We start from the raw sequence: 16,863 nt of genomic DNA on the forward strand, positions 1-16,863 counted from the left end.
AGTGCTTAATTACCTTACAGTGGTGAACCTAATATACCATTTTTGGTTATGGTTCAGTTAAAGGATATTGTCTTTTTTTTTTTTTTTTTTTTAATGTGAAACTTTCAAACATAGCAAATACAGAGAAAATAACAAACCTCATGTACCTATCATCTGCTTTCAACAATTACTAACATTTTACCAATCTTTGTTTACCCATGTAATTTCCCCACCCTTATCCTCCTGGAGTAATTTAAAACCAATTCCAGATTATACTAATTGGCTTAAAGAGTAATTCCATATGAATTTCTAATTCATGAAGACTTCTAAAAACATAATCACAATGTTGTTTTTAATGAACAAAATTCACTGTGATTCCCTGTTAAAATTTTTGACAATAGAGAATCAGTTATAGTTTTGGTATATTAAAACAATAGAATAGAATAATAAAATATTGTTATATCTATTGATAGGATATTCAGGGCATATAAAAGTTGGTTCTTAACATATAAATAGTGTATGATCACATTTTTGTTAAAATGTCTGTGCAAAATGTTCTACCAGGAACTATCTCTGGGAGTTACTTTGTTTTTTTTCTAATTTTTCTACAAGGAATTTTTATATTTGATTATATGTCCCTTGTTAGTATTTTTAATGCTTTGTGTTTCCTTATATACTTTGTAGCCCATTTTGTATTTGTTGGCAAGTTTGTTTTGAAAGAAATAATTCAATTTTTATTTTTTCCTGTGTAATTGCTTTTACTCATAGGGCAATTTTGCCTGGCATCTGGCATCCGCATTTCAGAATCAAATCTTATAATCACAAGGTAGGGGGATTTTGAAGAAATTGCATTCCAATCCCCAGATATGCTCAGGGCCTAATTCTCATTGTGTAGGTTTCTCTGCTACTTAACCTCTGCTATGGGCAATTTTTTTTTTCCTATGTGCATTTCTACCAGCACTTGGTTGATGGGCAGGTGGCTAGTTGTAGCCCTCAGAGTGCTTGGCTAGTGTCCCTTTCCATATTACTCCAAGAAGGTGAATTCCTGGCTTTTACCTCTACTTATGGTCTTGTTATCCCTAGTGCCTTTGTCTTTAGTCTCTGATCTTCACTGTGGGGTTTTATCTGTGGGTTGTTTCTACTTTATGTCTATTCCAAATATTACTGCTATATGAACATTTGTTTCTAAGTTTTTGGGTAAATTATATTTTCATTTTGTTGAACATGTACCTAGAAGTAGAATTGCTTTATTGTAAGGTAACTGTGTATTTACCAAACTCTTTTCTAAAGTGATTGTCATTTAACATTTTCACTAACAATATATGAGGGTGTCAGTTTCTCCACATTCTCATTAACACTTGTATATGTTTTTTGATTTAGCCTTCCAAAGGATGTGAAGCAGTGTCTCAGTGTAATTTTGATTTACATTTCCCCAGTGGGTAATAATGTTAAGCATCTCTGAGTACTGTTGGCCATTTGTATATCTTTGGAGAAATGTCTGTTCAAATCTTTTGACCATTTTTCAACTGGGTTCTTTTTATTGAGTTCTAAGAGTTCTTTTTATATTCTGAGTACTAGTCCCTATCAATACATGATTTGCAAGTATTTTCTTCCATCCTTTGGGTTGTCTTTTCATTTTCTTTCCCTTCCTCTCTTCTTTCCTCTCTTTCTTTTTTTATTTGTATGCGGTACTGAGAATCAAACCCAGTACTTCACACATGCTAGACAAGTGCTCTACTACTGAGCCACAACCCCAGCCCTCCTTTCTTTCTTAACAGTAAACTTGTGTTATCTCATATATTTCTCTGGGTCACAGGTGGAGGTAACTTAGCTGGGTATCTCTGGGTCAGGATCTCTCATAAGACTGCAATCAAGGTATCAGCCAGAATTAGAGTAGTTTTAAGACCTGATATAAGCCATAGAAATTAATACTTTGCCTTATAGGCCTCTCTGTAGTGCTGCTGAGCACATGGCAGCTGACTTTCCCTGGACCAAGGCTCCGAGTGAATGAGAGAGACAGGGTGAACAAGAAAGATGCCACATTTTTATTTTTTTAAGTAATCAAATCTCATTAACATTCCATCAGAATTTTTATCAGAATCAAGTCACCAGGTTCAGCCCACATTTAGGGAGAGACTTGTATTATGCAAGCATGTGAATGCCAAGAGATGAGAATCTTTGGGATTCATCTACCACATGTCCTCTGGCTCTTAGTGGTTCATGTTCCTCTCACATGCAAAATGGGCTCACCTTCTCCCATAGTTCTCCAAGTTTCATCCCATTACAATCAGAATATGCGAGGTTGTAAGGCAGTATTATCAGTTCTAAAATTTTGATGACTTCAAATAGCATAGTTCTATTTCTCAATCATACTGCCTATCATGTATTGGGTAAGGATTCTTCCCATGTTGTCCTCATTCTGGGAGTCTCCAGCATTACTGAGCCTGGAGGAAAGAGAGAGCAAATTAATCACTGGCTAGTAAAGGCTTCTACATGGGCATGACGTATCTTACTTCTCATATCATATGCCTGCATAATTTCAAAGACACAAGGAAGTTCAAAGCTTTAAATGAAATAAATGTTTGACTTTTGTTTTCTCTTTATTGGCATTAAAATATTTTATATTCTGAGTACTAGTCCCTATCAATACATGATTTGCAAGTATTTAAACCCCTTGGAGGTTTAAAGGACATTAATAGCTGCAGTGGGGAGCTTTTGAGCCTATTACTTCTGATTAAGGTTGTTCAATGCCCTCCTTCTCTTACCAAAAAACTGCCAGTGAAAGCCGAATTATGGGAAAAGATCTGGAAAGCTGACTGAGGGACCAGGCTGTCTTACAAAGATTGTCCCTTTTCTAGTTCCTTAGGAATTCAACAAGTCAGTCTGTGGTTTAGTGTGGTTTTGATATACCAGGTTTAACATTAGGTTTAGGTGTTTTGGTCTGAAGGAGCAGCTGCTACCAGTATCTTGCTGATTTCTTTGTTAATGTCAAAAGTGCAAATAGAGAAATCCTTTCACTTTCTTAATAATCTGATTTGTAGCACCAAAATTTTTTTAATTTTTAGTTTTGTTATAGTTCAGTTCTATTTTGGTTGCTTTTAATGTCATATTTAAGAAAGTATTATCTAAATGAGGTTTGATGAAAAATCAGTTCATAATTATTAGCCCATAAATGTAAAAGTGTATTTCTGGACTCTCATCTTTGTTTCATTGTTCTGTATGTCTAGCCTTATGCCAGGAGTGCTGTATCTTATTACTTAGATTTGTAATAACTTTTGAAATTGGGAAATATGAATTTTTTCTTCAGATTGTTTGGTTACTCCCAGTACATTGTACTTCTATCTATATTATATGATTGGCCTAGAAAGGATATCTATTTTTTTTTTTAAAGAGAGAGTGAGAGAGGAGAGAGAGAGAGAGAGAGAGAATTTTTTTTTAATATTTATTTTTTAGTTCTCGGCGGACACATCTTTGTTGGTATGTGGTGCTGAGGATCGAACCCGGGCTGCACGCATGCCAGGCGAGCGCGCTACCGCTTGAGCCACATCCCCAGCCCAAGGATATCTATTTTTAATAGTTTTTCTGTTCTAAAGTTTTTGGAGCAGAAAGAGAAGGGGCTTTTATATTCCTACGCATCCATCTTGATTGGAAGTCTCTGGATTATGCATGTAATTTAAAGTAAGTGGCAGGGAACTACAATATTGAGCATCTACTGTGTGCCAAACAGTATTTATGAACTTACCAGATATGGAGTAGTATTTAAAATAATTGAGCTTAAGTAATGCAGAGTCTTGCATAATTAATTTATTTGTCAAAAAGACTTTGAATGAAATAAATATTTGACTTTTCTTTTAGGTGGCCTTGTTCTTTTACTTTCAAAAATAAAGTCTGTTTGTATTCCTTTAGCACTGGGAAATCTGGTTTTCATGAGCTGTATTAAGATGTGAGCCATAATTTACATGCCATATACATCATCTATTTGAAGTTTATGATTTGATCATTTTTAGCATATTCACAGAATTTTGCAACCATCACCACAAAGTTACATTTCCTCATCCCAGAAAGAGACTCCATGTTCTTTAGCTGTCACCCCGAGGCCTCATTCCCCATCATTCTAGACAATCACTAATCTTTCTTTTCATTCTTTCTTTCTTTCTTTTTTTTTTTTTTTTTAGTTGTAGATTAACACAATACCTTTACTTTATTTATATATGGTACAGAGGATTGAACCCAGTGTCTCACATGTGTGAGGCAAGTGCTCTACCACTGAACTACAACCTCAGCCCCAATCACTAGTCTTTCTATATTCTATCCAGGACATTACATATAAATGGATTAATAAAATGTCTTTTTTGGCTTTCATCTTTCACTAGGCATAATGTCTCAAGCTTCATATATATATATATATATATATATATATATATATATATATATCATATATATGATATGTGTGTATATATATTATTTATTTTTATAGTTGAATAATTCCATTTTGTTTATCTACCATTTGATGGACGTGTATTTCTACTTTCTGGCTATATTATAACTGAAACTGCTTATGGGCTTTTTTGTGCAAATATATGCATGATCATGTGTTCTTCCTTGTCTTGGGAATATACCTAATAGCGGCACTACTAGATCATAAGGTATGTGTGATTTTTTGAGGATCTGCTAGACTGTTTTCCAAAATGGCTACACCATTTTAAATTCCCACAAGCAGTGTGAAGTTTCCAGTTTTTTAATATTTTTTTATTTTCTCATTTTTTATTGGTGCATTATAGTTGTACATATTAAGGAATTTATTATTACATATTCATATATACATGCAATATAACAGTTAATTTGGCTGATATCACTTCCTGCTTTCTTTATATTAGCCATCCTAGTGGCTCTGAAGTGGAGACTCATGGGTGATTATGATTTGCATTCTTGGATGATATTGAGTCCAGTTATGTTAGGGGAAGGAGGGAGAAGATGCTTCTAAACCATAGGTGAGCTTGGTTGAAGGGTATTTTGAACCCCACTTAACTTTATTCCCAGTTACTACATACTGTGATTTTTTTTTTTTTTTTTTTTTTTTTTTACTTCTAAGTCAGTTTACTTAGCAAGTCTTTAATGCATTCTTACATTCAGGTGCCCCAGATACCAATACCACTATCTCTTTCTCCTTTCAGATTACTAGTTCCTCGTGTTAATTATATAGGATTGCAATTAAGCCTTGTGAAAGAAAAATGCCAAAATTTGACTCTTCATTGAAAGACAATATCCTGAAAATGTTGGCAGTGACATTTGTAAGACATTCACCTGTTATATAATAAGTTTGTAGTAAACTCATGAGAGTCACTAACTGGAAACATGATTAATTAAATGAAAGCAGAGTCAAGTTGTTGATTAGCTTAGGGTGGTGATTGGAAGTATTTTTTGGATCTGAGCCAAAAGATCATTTAAAGCCTTTGATTACTTTGAGTTACCATTATCAACAGCTTAGTTAAATTCGTGAAAGGAAGAAGGTACCATTTCAATGATAGCCTGAATTTTACTATCCAGCATAACAGATTTCTCTTGTGTAGTGTATCAATTATGGTGTAAAATCAGGAGACCACTCAGGTCTCAGTAGTGTAGTGCTGTTTAACTGAATAATTTTAAGTCTCTGGTTTGAACATAGTAATTATATAAATAGTCCATTATGGAAGGAAGGTTTGCTAAGGTGCCTAGTGAATCATTCTTACTACATCTTCATGGAGAAGATGTACAATTACTTTACTACATACATGGAGAAAACCCATTCCAATTGGGATCTCATTCTTGTGTTTGTATATATTGTGGACTTAACAGTAGTCATGTATTCATTTATGAGCAAAGGAAAGTTATGTGTGACTCATTCTACTGTCCTTCTTATTACTCAGAATATACAAACTCTTAAAATTCAACCATAGGGAAACAAAAAAACTTGATTAAAACATGAGCAAAATACTTGAATAGATGCCTCACATAACAGATAAAAGTCCTCAGGTTTCTTCTTTGCTTGTAGTATATGCTGCAGGTGTTAGCATAGATCTGGCTAAAACAATCCTAGATGTGATTATTTATAATATAATTGTAGCATTCCTGTCTGTGGTGATTTCTTTGTATTTTTAATGATTTCATGGTAGGGAGTGTTGAGAACACATTTGAACCAAAAAGATTTATAGGAAAGTTTTATTCTCTACTCCCAAATAATATTACATGTGTACAGTATTTGATTAGTGATGTTTATAAAAAAGAAAAAGTGGTTATAGAGACTTACATTTAAAATACAAACTCTAAAACTCCTATAAGGTAATAAGAGAAAACCTAAATGACCTTGGTGGTGACTTTTTAGATATAACTTCAGTGATATGATTCAAGAAAAGCATTTGATAGCCTGTACTTCATTAACATTAACTTCTGCTCTGTGTGAGGCAATGTCAAAAGAATGAGAAGACAAGCCACAGTTAGGAAGAAAATATTTCCCAAAGGCATTGCTGATCTACTGATAAAGGACTATTTTTAAAAATTTGTTGTTTTTAGATATACATGACGGGGGGGGGGGCTAGGGTTGTGGCTCAGCGATAGATTAGTTTTTTTGCTTCGCACGTGCGAGGCACTGGGTTTGATCCTCATCACCATATTAAATAAAATAAAGTTAGATATGTATGACAGTTTGAGTATATATGGAGATTGAACTTGGGCACTTGACCGCTGAGCCACATCCCCAGCCCTAGTTTGTATTTTATTTAGAGACAGGGTCTCAATGAGTTGCTTAGTGCCTCACTTTTGCTGAGGCTGGCCTTGAACTCACGATCCTCCTGACTCAGGCTCCCAAGCCACCGGGATACGCCACTGCACCTGGCATATTTTGACATACATACATGGAGAAAACCCATTCCAATTGGGATCTCGTTCTTGTGTCTTTACATAATGTGGACTTAATACTAGTCATGTATTCATTTATAAGCAAAGGAAATTTATGTGTGACACATTCTACTGTCTTCCCTGTAACTCAAAATATACAAATTCTTAAAATTCAACAATAGGGAAACAAAAAAACTTGATTAAAACATGAGCAAAATACCTGAACAGATGTCTCACTGAAGAAGTTACACTGATGGCAAGCAAGCATCTGAAGAGATGTTTAACATCATATGTCATTATGAAATTGAAAGTCATATGGGGCTGGGGATGTGGCTCAAGCAGTAGCGCACTTGTCTGGCACGCGCTGGGTGCTGGGATCGATCCTCAGCACCACATACAAATAGAATAAAGATGTTGTGTCCACCGATAACTGAAAATTTAAAAATTAAAAAATTATCTCTCTCAAAAAAAAAGTTATGAAATACCACTGCATGCTTATTAGAATGGCCAACATATAAAATCAAATGCTGGTGAGATCATGGGACTCTTGATTTGTTGGTAGTAAGAATGCAAAACGATGTAGTCATTTTGGTAAATGGTGTAGCAGTTTCTTATAAAACTAAACATATTCCTACTATACAATCTGGCAGTCACATTTCTTTGCATTTACTCAAATCAAAAACTTAAGTCCACACAAAAACCATAACCTTTTTCATAGTTGACAAAACTTGAAAGCAACCAGGATGTTCTTCAGAAAGTGAATATATAAACTGTAGTACATCAGACAATGAGCTATTAATCAATGTTAAAAAGAAGTGAGCTATCAGGCACTGAAAAGACACGGAGGAATTACATACTATATGATTCCAACCAGATGATATTCTGGAAAAGACAAACTATTGAGATAGTAAGAAGATCAGTTACTAGAGGATAGTGGGGAGGCAGGAATGAATATAGACAGAACATAGAGGATTTTTAGTACTGTGAAAGTGTGTGATAAACTATGATAATGGATACACATCATTGTAAGTTGGTGCAAACCCATAGAATGTACAATACCAAGAGTGAGCCCTTATGTTGTGACTGTGGACTTTGGGCGAATAATGTGTCACTCTAGATTGATTTATTCTAACAAGTGTGCCACTGTGGTGGGGATGTCATTAGTTGGGGAGGTTTATGTGTGTGATGGCAGGGACTCTGTAGATAAACTAGTGAATAAGGTAGTTTAATGAAATCCAGAACACAAAACCCAGATGAAGTAGTTAAGATTTTATATTTCCTTTACTTGATCTTTTTTTTTTCTTTGAAAGAAGAATTTGAAAACAAGCCTTAGTTATCATGTTATTCTACTCCTACATACTAGAATAGGCATTTTAAAAATATATATGGGCATTTTCTCTTTTATTTTCCCCCAGGTTGAGGACTGAATTCAGGGTCTTGCACTTGAAATCCCCAACCCTGCCAGGCGTGGTGGCACCCGCCTGTAATCCCACCTGTAATCCCAGCAATTTGGGAGGCTGAGGCAGGAGGATTGAAAGTTCAAAGCCAGTCTCAGCAATTTAGCGAGGCACTAAGCAACTTAGTTGAGACCCTGTCTCCAAATAAAATATAATAAAAAGGGCTGGGGATGTGGCTCAGTGGTAAAGCATCCCTGGGTTCAATCCCTGGTTCAGGGGTGGGGGTGGGGGAAATAAAACCCCAACCCTGATGTTTCTTATGTAGTGACAATGCTGTTTGTTAAACTCCTTCAAATAGCAAGAATGTTAAGTGCTCAGTTTTGTTCTGAATCTAAAACTACTCTAAAAAGTAGTTTATTAATTTTCTTCTTTCTTAAGGTGTTTATGTATCTATTCAGCTCTTAAGATGTTTATGCCTGCTTTGTGCCATGCTAGATAACATGCCTTCTAATGGTCATAGCCCAGTAGAAAAGTTCACAATCTAATGAAATTTTGAGAGAGTCCTGCTTTTTATTGGGGGCATTGTGAGATTTCTGATTTCTAGAACCCAACTTTATCATGATCTCTGTTTTGAAGTTTTTTTTAGGACTTTGTAGGTTTGTCAGGTAATACATGTATATTTGAAAAATTTATCTCTCTTTAAAGAATAGGATAGTCCTAAGTTTTGTATTTCATTGATACTAATCAAGAAAGACTTTTTGATAAGATAGATATTGAGTAGAAAAGTAGGAATATGATTGCTACTTGGAGGGATTTACTATTGTATATTGTTATGGTTTATGTAAATACTGTGGTTGAAGACCATCAGAACTTGTTCAAGCATTTGAAAATTTATGGTTTGGGTTCTAAAGCTGTTGTCTATCACCAAATAGTAAGTTATGCATTCTGTTTCTTTTATTTTAATCGTAATTAAGTTTGCTTCTATGCAGCTCATTTAGCTGCATACCAGATTTTTTTTTTAATATTTAGTTTTTAGTTCTAGTTGGACACAATACCTTTATTTTATCTATTTATTTTTTATGTGGTGCTGAGGATCCAACCCAGGGTCTTGCACGAGCGCTCTACCGCTGAGTCACAACCCCAGCCCACCAGAGAATTTTTAAACAACTGGTTGACTTTTGAATAGGGAATGTGACTACATGGTTTCAGAGATTAAAATGATTTAAAAAATGGTTGACATTGAGCAGCCTTGCTTCTACCCTCCACCTCATCTTCTTTTCCTAGATGACAGCTTTTGTGTAATCTTCTAGTGCTTTTTTAAACTTGCAAATAAATGTATTATTTTAGGATGTTGGCTTTTTCCCAGAAAGAGTGATATGAACTATTATCCATAATTTGTTGTGTATTGAAAGGACATGTCAATATTTTCATGATAAAAGTGACATCAGTCCCTTTCTTACTATACCAGTCCTTGGCTTCCTTGAAAGAGAACACTGGAATTACTGGTCAGCCAGCTCCTCCTTAACACATACCAAAAGATGGCTACTGGTGAGGCCAAGAACAAAATAATAAGTAACATTTATTGACAGTTTACTCTGCCAAGTTTACAGTAACCCTATGAAAGTATGTACACTTAGTACTCATTTTACAGATAAGAAAATTGAGGAGGCTCCAGAGAGGTTAAAAAACTTAACACATATAATAAGCAGATATCAGGGATGGGATTCAAAGTTGGTTTTTTTTTCTTTTAAAATCATAAATATTTTCAAACATATAAACTAGTTCAATGAACTCCAGAAATGATAAAGAATGGGAACAAAAGATGTTGACCAGGAGACTATAGCCATCAACTCCAACCTAGAGACAACTCATCAATTTGGTTATGAAAAGGGGGTAATTTCACAGATAGGTGGCTTTTCACAAGGACAGTACAGCGGACCCACACTTAACTAGGTAAAGAATGCTGAAGTTTGTGGCAGCCAGATTCCTAATAGTAAAATGTTCCTCTTGGTGAGTTCTAAGCCAACCTTCCTAACTAGTGTTATTCTAGTTATAATCTATATAGAAATTAAAATTTTTAGTTAAATCTCATCTAGTGGGAGGTAAAATGAAGCTGTGAATTTTCAATGAATTTTACTCATTGGATTTTGATGTATTAAATCTTTTCCAATAGGTTCATAACATTAAACAGATTTTTTTTTTTGAAAGGTCTTTGATTTGCGTCAGTGTCATCGACAGATGCAGCAGCAGGCGGCCACTGCACAAGCTGCAGCAGCTGCCCAGGCAGCAGCCGTGGCAGGAAACATCCCTGGTCCTGGATCAGTAGGTGGCATAGCTCCAGCTATCAGTAAGTATGCTCTTGATTTTTTTTTTAATATAATAGTGGCATTTTATCTTGATTCACTCAGTTGATCAGTTCCCTTAAGCAGTAATAGAAATATTTTTTTTTCCCCTGGGATGATAATAGTTGCCCTTGTCTAGGATAGAGCCATTTGTGTTCTTTTTGTATCAAAAGGGAATTTGGGATAAAGGGGGCTATTATTATATTGTTCTGTCTCCCCCTTTTTATTGATTTTTTTTAATGATTTCTGCCTCACCAGTCAGGGTGGGTTATAATCATTGAAATGCTTGGCATTATTCTACTAAGAAAAGCATATTTCATTTTCAGAATTGGACACCTCTCTGATTTTTTTTTTTTAAGTATGCTAAGCATGGAGAGAGAACTGAGTGAGGGTGGTATTTTGATAACTTGTAGACTTTTTTTTAATTTTAGGGTAAAATTGAACTGTGTGCCAGGTTTCACACTGATGGGGAATTTTTTACTGCAGAGTTAAACTCCTGACTATAGACTTTTATGATGGAAACACGTGGCACCCATCTTCCACGTCTGAAGGCATAACTAGTGATTCATTCAACCCCTGTTCTTAACCTCTTCAGTGTGGTAAGCAAATCACACTGGCTAAGAAAACTGCAGTGGCCCTGCAGGTTTCTCTACAGTACATGCAAATTCTTCCCATTAGTTTCATGGTAATATTGATATATGCAGATGACTATATGACTGTGTGTTTTGACTGAAAAATTAGATGCAGAGTCTCCATTGTGTTCAGGAGTTTACAGTTTAGACATAGATAAGACATTCATTGAGAGTTTCATCTTTAAAAAAGAAATCGAGCACCTGAACGATTAATTTGCTAGCTTTGATGTTATAAACATGTTTTTTCCTAAAGAATTCAGAACTAGTATTCACTTTCTTATTCTCATCTAACTGCCCCCATTGCATATTTTATACTGTGAAATTGCAAGATAAACATCATCTGGGTCATCTAAGGTGTATCAGTGGAGCTAGGCATATTAACTCTCATTATTAGTCATGTCTTACTGTAAAATAGGCTGCTTAGATAAACAGTAAGGTTCCTAGAATCAACCTGTTTATGTATACTACCTCTTAAAAGCAAGTTTCTTATCCTTTCACCTCCATTTCTAATGAGAAAAATAGCTGGGGTGTTATTGGATTATAGTAATTTACTTTATAATTGGAAATACGTAGAAGACACTTGTGGAATGTAAACTGCCTTAACCAAAAGTTTTCAGTTCCTATTGATAAGGTTTAGCTCTACTGTTACCTTTTGCCACTTTGACAGAGAAATTTTATACTGAGGAAAATAAAGTAGAATGTAGGGAGGATGGGAAGAGATCACTATGTTCCTCTAACGTCTTCCAAACTTTTTCTGTTAGGTCTCTCAGCTGCTGCTGGCATTGGTGTTGATGATCTTCGTCGCTTATGCATACTCAGGATGAGCTTTGTGAAAGGCTGGGGACCGGATTATCCAAGACAGAGTATCAAAGAAACGCCTTGCTGGATTGAGATCCACTTACACCGGGCCCTCCAGCTCCTAGATGAAGTACTTCACACCATGCCTATTGCAGACCCACAGCCTTTAGACTGAGGTCTCTCACTGTGGGGGCCCTTAACATTATCAGGATGGTGGACTATAAGATACAATCCTGTTTGTAACCTGAAGATCTATTTCATTTTTGTTCTGCTTTATCTTTTCATAAAGGGTTGAAATGTGTTTGCTGCCTTGCTCCTAGCAGACAGAAACTGGATTAAAACAATTTTTTTCCTATTTAGAACTTTTCAGGCATGGGGCAGACTTTGAAGATCAGGAAGAACTCATTCTTACTAAGTCTTTATCAGTCATGTATGAAGGAGTCATTCCAGTGCTGGAAAATTTAGCCCTTTAAAATGTCTTGGAACCTTTTATGTGCAGAACATTGGTATGTGTGTTATTCTACAGAATAAATTCAATATTATTGATTTTAAAGGCAGAGAAGTTCTCAAAGTTAATTCACCTATGTTATTTTTTGTGCAAATTGTTATTGTTGAACATACTTTACTCCAAAATATTGTGCCATGCAGGTGAGTTAATTTTACCGAGAGCAACTTTACTCTGTATTTTAAAAAATAAGATAGTAATGTATTATAACCTTTTATCCAAAATATTTTTTTGCAAGTTAAACTAGTGAAGATGATTTTAATTCAGATTGTCTTGCAACTTCAGTTTTATTTTTGCCAAGGCAAAACACTAATCTGTGTGTATATTGAGAATTCCTTAAAATTACCAGACAAAGAAATGTAACAGATACTGAATTTGTTATCCCTATTGGGTGACTATTTATCAAGAAGTACACTTTTGCCCTGTTAAACAGTAGTCGTATTCTTCTGTATATCTAGGCACAAGGGTGGTTTCTAAGAAGCCTAGAAGAGGAATTTCTTTTCCTTCATTAATTCATAGGGAAAGGTTTTGTATTTAAAAAAAAAAAAACACTAAAAGCAGTGTCACTCTACCTAATATCTCACTGTTCTACAAAGGTGCAGTGCTTAGACTAAATAATGAGTGTGTTGGAAACTGCTAAATTCTCTGTTAAATACTGTGCAGAATAATGGAAACATTGCAGTTCATAATAGGTAGTTTGGATATTTTTGTACTTGATTTGATGTGTGACTTTTTTTGGTATACCGTTTAAATCATGTATGTTATGATATTGTTTAAAATTCAGTTTTTGTATCTTGGGGCAAGACTGCAAACTTTTTTATATCTTTTGGTTATTCTAAGTCCTTTGCCATCATTGATCATAACAATCGGCAGTGACTTTGTATAGAGAATTTAAGTAGAAAAGTTGCAGATGTATTGACTGTACCACAGACATAATATGTATGCTTTTTACCTAGTTAGTAGCATAAATAAAACTGAATCTCAACATACAAAGTTGAACTCTAGGTTTGATTTTTAAAATTTTGTTCTTTTGCACTTTGAGTCCAATCTCAGTGGCAAGACACCTTCTACTAAGTGACAGGCAACAGCCAATTGTATTGGGCAGCTTTGGTTTTTCCTTCACCCTCTACCAGGACTTTCCCATGGGTGTTGTTATCGTGTGTAGAGTATTTTTTTGTTTTGTTTTGTTTGCTTTTTTTTAAACTTTTACTGTGGCACACACACACACAAAAAGCCTGTTTGTCTATAGAAAATAGATTGTCTACAAGATAAAGTAGTATGAAATAAAATCAAGGATTATCTTTCAGATGTTTTTAGTTTTTGCTTAGAGGACTTCTGTAAGCTTTTAAAGATTCTTTAAGGTGTGTTATACATTTGAACTCTAGAAACACTTAGGCATAGTGGCCCTCCTGTATCAGCTGAAATGAACAAGTCTTTGGCCTTGCTCAGAAGGTCTTAATAAGACAGTTCTAGAAACCACTGTTTATTGCTGTGATGAAATATAGCTCTTGATCAAAATTACATGTCCTATTTTTAAAACAACTTCTCTTGAGTATTCACAGGTACTTTTGGTAAAGACCCAATTTTCAACTGTGTAAATTTGGTGATTTTTCAGGGTTTCTTTTTGGGCAGAATTATAAAAGAATATCTTCTCTATAAATTTTATCTGTAGGTCCATTTTCCTATGAATGAGGAATAGGAGTGAAAGGAGAGAGTTTTAGAATTAACAGATTTTTTAAAAATCCAGATTATTTAATTAGAATCTTAACCATGCAGTGGTATAACCTGTGGCTTCCTTTTCTACTTTAAGGAAGGTTTTCATGTTTAATCATCTTCATAAAATATGTGGAAAATATTTGCTGAGAAATATCTCTTCAAAGCCAAGCTACCATTCTTGGTTTCTTTCTACTAAGAGCCATAAAATATAGAAATACTTTTAGTTATTAATTGCTTGTATTTGTACCTAGATTGTCACATGCTTTTGAGAAAATATTTAATATGTTATCAATTATTCCCGACAATGTGGCTGTTAAACTGTATTTCAATTTCTTAGAGGTGGTCATCTCTGAGTAAGACTAAAGACTCTCACTAGGCTTAAAACTTTACGTCTAATTTAGGATAAAATAGTTTCTGCAGTTCTTAGAGTTTGATTATAATGTGGGTATGGTTCTAGGTGGGTTTCTGTAGCTAATTCATATCTCAAAATCTTTCAGAATGTTGAATTTCAGTGAAAGCTGAAAGAGATGAACCAGGTACATCCAGGGAAACCCATTCTACTTTTGTCTTGTGCCTTTATGTGCATTATCAAAGGGAATTCTTAAGGGGATTGCCTTTTTTGCCAGGGAGCAGATGTTTTTGTGGGTTGTCTTTTTTTTTTTTTTTTAAATAATTTACTGCCCCTGGTATACAAAGATAATGATGATAAATCACTGCCATATAACCTTGTTTTTCTAGAAACATGGCTTGTTTGGATTGCTGTAACCACTAACTAGTTGCCAATCCTATTCTTCCTGTAAATGGTACAGGGTTATAGATTGAAGGTTCTTGCTTAAGTTAACTATACCCGAACATCCAGATAAACAACACATTATTATCTGTGTTGTAAAAATAATACTTGGAATTTTAAGCAAACACCACATTATTGGCTATGTCTTATTTCAAAGTTAAAAAAACCATTTTTATGGGGGAGGATGGTATGGTTTGTAATAGTAATTTTGCAATTTTGGAGGAAAAGTAAAATATCCTGTCTTATGATAAATTCTTATTTTAAAAGTTTATTGTTAATTGTAGGAAGGTGAATTGCAGGTATCTTTTTGATTATGGCCATCTGGGAAACGAAAATTTACATTTCCCCCCTAATACTCCCTAAATATCTCTGGAGGCAAAATATTTTTGCTCCTGATCTGGTGGTAATTGGTTAAGAGTCACTAGCTGTTTTATGCAAAGTCAATTAAGTTCAAACCCTTTTTGAAGGAGCAGTTTTATTCTCTGAATAGGGAAGAATTCTTTTTAACTGATTCTATAGTTTGCTTCCTTCATCAGTCATTTTATTAGCATTTGATTTAATGACAGTAAATTGGTAAAATGGTGAATTTAGGTTACTGAGGTAAATGACTACGTGAGAGCAATTACATGTGAAGTTGGCTAACAACTTTTGTAGGTGGGACCTGGCAGAGATTAGCAGCTAACACTGCATGAAGAAATGCCTTTAAAAATTTAAAAAAAAAAAAAAATTAAGGCAAAACTCATCTTGTTGCAGGTAGCAGTCTGTAAATAATCTTCTAAATCCTGCTTTGCAAGATTATTGAGAATAGGCTGGGAGGATCTTAGGCAAATCTTTCCATTCTTTTCCTTCTGAAAACTACGTAATTTCTTCTCTTAATTAATATACTAAGAAGGATGTAAAAAGTCAGTGGCCTTATTCTTATTAGCATCCGTGGCCCAGCCTTATTCCTAGCACTTGTCCCAGTGTTGCTAGGTTGTTTATCTAGTATCACTATGGGATGAAATTTTCCACAAACTTGCCTTACTAAGCAGTAAAACTTTTTAAGCTATTTTTTTGATGGAGTTATTCAATCTGTATATCAGAGAATATACTGAATATAACATTTCTTTTGTACTTAGCTGTCTTTGTAGACTTCAGGAGCTTCTAAGATTAGACAAAACTGTTTTCTCTTTACTAACCAGACTGCTCTGGTTTTGAATTTTCAGTCATTTTAACCCTCCTTTTTCTCTTCTGGACTTTTTCCTTTCTGATAGCTGCCGTTTCCTGTGTGCCTCTCCTTAGTATTTTCTTCTTTCCTTTCTATTATTTCTAACTGCTTGAGCAAGGAAACCAGATAACCAGAATTTTTAGATCTTTCTTTAAAATGGAAGTACAAATTCTGGGACAGGACTCAAAAGACGTTCTTCTGTCAGGTGTTGAAAAGGACTTCAGTGCATTGGCGTTTGACATCAGTTTGACTACTTCCAGTCTTCTCTGATTCTTGCTGAGTTTCAGGTGGTTGAGGTAGAGAGAAATGAGTCATATTCATATTTTCCCCCTTATGTTTTGAAAGGTTTTATTGTTTCCAGTTAAGTGATGCTCATACAAAAAAAAAAAAAAAAAACGGGGTTACAAAGGTTCCAAAATTAGCATCAACAGCCAGAGGCAGTACTGTTGCTTAGAGGACACCAGCAAACTAGACACACAACACAAACCTCAGAAATTAAGAGGGTCTTTTTTGTTTTGTTTTGGTGTTCTCTCAGCTCTACCTTCCTCCTCTATACTTTTGACCTACAGGTGCCTTTATGAAAATTGAGTGACTGATAACCTGCCCCAAGGAGTAACTAAAGTA

The 16,863-nt window shown here is 34.8% G+C and overlaps 1 protein-coding gene across 3 annotated transcripts in view; it reads left to right on the top strand.

Moving 5' to 3' along the window:
* The window catches only part of SMAD4 (SMAD family member 4), a 51,061-nt gene extending 34,401 nt beyond the window's left edge, over positions 1 to 16,660 (top strand). For 2 of the 3 annotated variants that reach the window (XM_081262591.1, XM_081262592.1), the window contains 2 exons: positions 10,458 to 10,596; positions 11,985 to 16,660. In XM_081262591.1, coding sequence (XP_081118717.1) covers positions 10,458 to 10,596; positions 11,985 to 12,196 — 351 coding nt within the window. In that variant the 3' untranslated portion in view covers positions 12,197 to 16,660. Of the gene's footprint in view, positions 1 to 10,457; positions 10,597 to 11,077; positions 11,191 to 11,984 lie in introns of all 3 variants that reach the window. The other variant, XR_014018183.1, reaches the window with a different exon arrangement.
* The last annotated feature ends 203 nt before the right edge of the window (positions 16,661 to 16,863 follow it).

This window comes from Spermophilus citellus (genome assembly GCF_964194105.1).
Source record: "Spermophilus citellus genome assembly, chromosome: 12".
NCBI classification, from domain to species: Eukaryota; Metazoa; Chordata; class Mammalia; order Rodentia; family Sciuridae; genus Spermophilus; species Spermophilus citellus.